This window comes from Colobus angolensis, unplaced genomic scaffold (genome assembly GCF_000951035.1).
Source record: "Colobus angolensis palliatus isolate OR3802 unplaced genomic scaffold, Cang.pa_1.0 Scaffold359, whole genome shotgun sequence".
Lineage (NCBI taxonomy): Eukaryota > Metazoa > Chordata > Mammalia > Primates > Cercopithecidae > Colobus > Colobus angolensis.
Genome location: NW_012116921.1, coordinates 1,057,187 through 1,061,466, shown reverse-complemented (window position 1 = coordinate 1,061,466; position 4,280 = coordinate 1,057,187). Strand labels below are relative to the sequence as shown.

At 34.2% G+C, this 4,280-nt stretch overlaps 1 protein-coding gene across 2 annotated transcripts in view; it reads left to right on the top strand.

Moving 5' to 3' along the window:
• The window catches only part of PIGK (phosphatidylinositol glycan anchor biosynthesis, class K), a 121,045-nt gene extending 117,169 nt beyond the window's left edge, over positions 1–3,876 (top strand). For both annotated transcript variants that reach the window (XM_011953153.1, XM_011953154.1), the window contains one exon: positions 2,161–3,876. In XM_011953153.1, the coding sequence (XP_011808543.1) occupies positions 2,161–2,277 (117 nt within the window). In that variant the 3' untranslated portion in view covers positions 2,278–3,876. The remainder of the gene's footprint in view (positions 1–2,160) is intronic.
• Positions 3,877–4,280: the final 404 nt, after the last annotated feature.

The window sequence follows — 4,280 nt, the reverse complement described above, 5'->3', positions numbered from 1 at the left end:
GCACACCAACATGGCACAAGTATACATATGTAACAAACCTGCACGTTGTGCACATGTACCCTAGAACTTAAAGTATAATTAAAAAAAAAAAAGATTTGCTATTAACTACTTGGTTATTATTTATATAATCTCTAATGAATGTAGAGCTTAAATGATGTTCACCATTTTTTGAAAAACATGAGTTGGTTTAAATGCCTAACTCTTTTAGCACTGAAGTTCATTAATTGGATTTATGGAACAATTGTCTATAGCCTGTTCTCCTTAGTTAAGAGCTTACATTGGTGCCAGATTTTGACAATATGTATTTAACTTTTCTACAGTAGTAACCTAAGTGTGAGTGTTTTTAAATGCCATATAAATCAGGGACTCCTAGTTGTTAGGGAAAATCAGTATCTTATCTCTCAAACTAGGTCAGTGCTTTTAAACTGGGCTTTCAGGGAATATCTATAGATTGTATAAAAGTGTGCTTCCACTAATAATGAATAATGGTAATCTTTTCCTGGTATGTGGAAAAGTAGTTTTAGATCTTAAACGTTTTCAATCCTTTTGTGTGAAATACAAATTATTTGACTAGTAGAAAATAAACAGGACAAAAACTGAGCAGTGATCTTGTTTAGTTCACTCACTTATTTTTTCATTGACACATGCTTGTGATATTTATATAGCTTATCTTTAATATAGCTTTGCTTTTTTTAAATATTGTAGATTTTCTACTGGAATTAAGATTTGTCACGGTATTGCACAGAAAGCACTGTAACTTCCAAGAGCTTTGCCATTAGAAATGGTTTGAGAACCCCCGAACTTACCATCTTGTAAGATACTAGAGGGCAAGGACCTTTTGCCATTATCATCACACATGTTGAGTGGAAGCCACTGCAGACTCTTAAGTGGAAAATAACATGAGGAAAATTGGATTTAATATTTTGGGATAAATTTTGGGGGAGTTTTCTGGATGGACTGGTAGAGGTTGAGGGTAAGCATAGGAATGAAGATGGAAGGTAACCTCTTTAAACATTGGTAGGTCAGTTTATATTAAGCATTTGATTAAAAGCTCTGAAAACTCTAGCATTATGATCCAAGTTAAAATATTGAGGTAGCTTTCTCTCCTTTTAGTTTGAAAAGTTAATTTTGAATTGATGGACATTATACATGACAAAAGCCAATTTTAGCTTACCATTTCTCTCCCCGATGGTCTAAAATATGATTCTAATATCATAACTGTTGTTACAGTCTTGGCCAGTAATTCAGTAAGTGGAAAAGAGTCATTGTCACAAACTTCCAATTACAAGGCTGTAATGTAGCTGTTGAAATGACAACTAAATGAGGAAGACTAGTCTTGCTGGACAAAAAAGCATACGTGACACTTGGGGGGTGGGGAATAGAGAAGGGGGATAAAAAATTGACTTCGATGGACTTTGATCCTAGGGAGTATACAGGGAGATAAATGATAAAGATAAGTATAATAGTGAATAGGAGTAACAGTAGAAGGAGTTATAGTTCAGGTACTATAGGAACTCAGAGAAAATAACATACCAGGTGGGAGAGTCTGGAGGAGGCATTTGATTTAGTGAGTTTTGAATAGGCACAAGGAATAGGTTAAGGAGCATTCTACCTCAAGGGAAAAACATGACCCAAGGCACTGGCCCTCAAACAAGTGTGTGTTGAATATCTGATGGAGTTGGGTAGTGTTTGTTCTTCCACTGATTTACTCAGTATGATACGTGAATGCCTCTTGAATGGCAAGCACCCTGGCAGGTTGGTGCTGGGAATGTAATAAGATAACCCTCATGGAACTACAGTCTAACAGAGATAGATAAAACTGACAAATTAATGAATATATAAATCCAAAGTGAGAAAGACTGTTAGGCTACTGAATAACTTGAGTGAGGATAGATGGTATGATTAGGTAATCAGGGAAGGACTCTGAGGAAACAAAATGTAAGCTGAAACTGCTCTTTCTTAGGAGCCAGTTTACCCTGTGGGATATTTACCCTGTCTGAAGTCTCTACCATTGTTGCTATCCCAATATACTTGATTTGACTAAACTAGTCCTCCTTCAAACACAGCCAATGAAATTTCTCTTTTTCATCAATATTTGCTTTATTGATTGCTGAATTATTTACCTGTTATAAAATTTATCATGTTATTCTTGTTTTGCAGAAACCAAAGCTGAAAGACTGGCATCCTCCTGGGGGCTTTATTCTGGGATTATGGGCACTTATTATCATGGTTTTCTTCAAAACTTACGGAATTAAGCATATGAAGTTCATTTTTTAGATTTGATGATGAGTGAAGAAAGCATGGAAGACTGCAACCTTGGATAATAATTTATGTCATTATATATTTTTAAAAATGTGTTTCTCTTGTGTGAATTGGAAATAAGTATAAGGAGTCAACTATTAATTTTATAACTTAAAGAAAAATAATTGTTAATGCAATTGCTTAATGGCACTAAATATATTCCAGTTTTGTATTTTGTGTATTATAAAAGCAAATGGAACAAAGAGATCAGAATACATTGATTGTTTTTGAAAATAGTAATTTCCCCTTATCCCAAAAAATTGTGAAGACGTTAAATTCTCACTAACAGAGGTAACTTTGGTTAATTATTTTCTGTATCTCCTCCCAATCTTTTGACTTATGCACATATTTTTTTCCCAATATGGAGATCATATAGAATATACTATTTTGTAATATCTTTTTTCATCTTACAATATATTATCAACCTTTTCCCTCTCAAAAATACGTTGTGAATAACTGCATAGTATCCACTGTATGAATATTTAATTCATTTCACAGTCTTCTATTGTTTGACCACTTACATTGTACCAAACATTTTCCTTTGGTTTATTCTTTAATGTATTAATATTTTACTGCTGTTCACTCATGGAATCCTGCAACTTTAATTAAAAGCAAAGATGAAAAATTGGTTTTTTAATCTATGGCACTGACAGTCTCCAGGACCTTATATGTTGTCAGTTTATTTGGGAAATTTTAGACCTTTGATAATTTCATTTATTGACTGCTCAAGAGAAACATACCCCATTATTTTTCATTTGTAAGCATTCTGTGATCTTCTAGAATTGGTCACCTCCTCTTCATTTTCCACCTTGAAAGAGAGAGCCAACAAGGACTTTATTTCATTCTGTTTAAGGTAAACCTTGCCCACTGTCTGTATCTATACTTTCCCTGAGAAAAATCCCGTAAAGTGGATGGACCTGCGAAGAAAATGTATGCTTATGGCCTAGCCTTCATGTCTGGCTGATGTATTCTATAAGGCAGTAAGGCCTTTTTCTGGTCTCTGATAAGATGCAAGAGCTCATATCCCCATCACTGACATTTTAGCTTGGAAATAATATTGAGGCTGTGCTATGACCAACCCCTGATACTGTTTTTTCTTTTCAAACTTTTGCATATGAGTAGAGGAAAAGCCTAAAAGTTCAGCATTTATGTCTGGAGGGATACCTTCAAGTGTCTTACCTGTTTCATGCAAGAACTTATGTGTCCATCTTTATTCAGTGCAAAGATCTGTTTTATAATTTTGTTTATGATTGTAGGTAACATTAAGAAGACAACTCTTCCTCCACAAGAAAACCTCCTAAAATATTCCTTAAGATTTGTTTTTCCTTTTGCACTTAAAATATTACCTTTTAATTGCATGCAAGATTGTCATACTTTTCACAGGCAAAGGATTGACTGTGTTATCTCCCTAGTTAGAACAAATGATATTGAGGCTTTTTGCCAGCTCTGAATCTTTATTTTAATTGATCTTTTTATTGGTGTCTTATATAAATGAGGAAGGAAAATTTTGTCTGATTATGTGAAGGATCTTTCTGTAGGTGAAAAGAAGGGAAAATAAACTTGCAATTGAATAGACTGATCACAGTAGCACTGAGACACACACAGATTGACCATGTTACCCTCCAGACACTCATCCAAGGTCATGGACACCATGGGGAGGCGGAGCTATTTAGGGTGGTAAAGGAACTATGATTGTTCTTGAGCCAAAGTAATTTAGTTTGAATATAATGAAACATACTCTGATGGATAAAGACTGCTAGAAAGTAAAAGGATTCGTCTACAGAAGGTGCCCTTCTTAGTTAAAACCAAACTGGGAAAAGTAATACTGGATAAAATATTCAGGATAAATTTTGCCTCGGCAGAATTTCAAAGGGCAGTTATTCCTCTGTTTCATTGTTGAATCTTCAGAATAGAGTTAAAGCCAAAAGCTTAAAATATGTTAAATGTTTTACTTATAACCATAATCTTTTTACATAGAC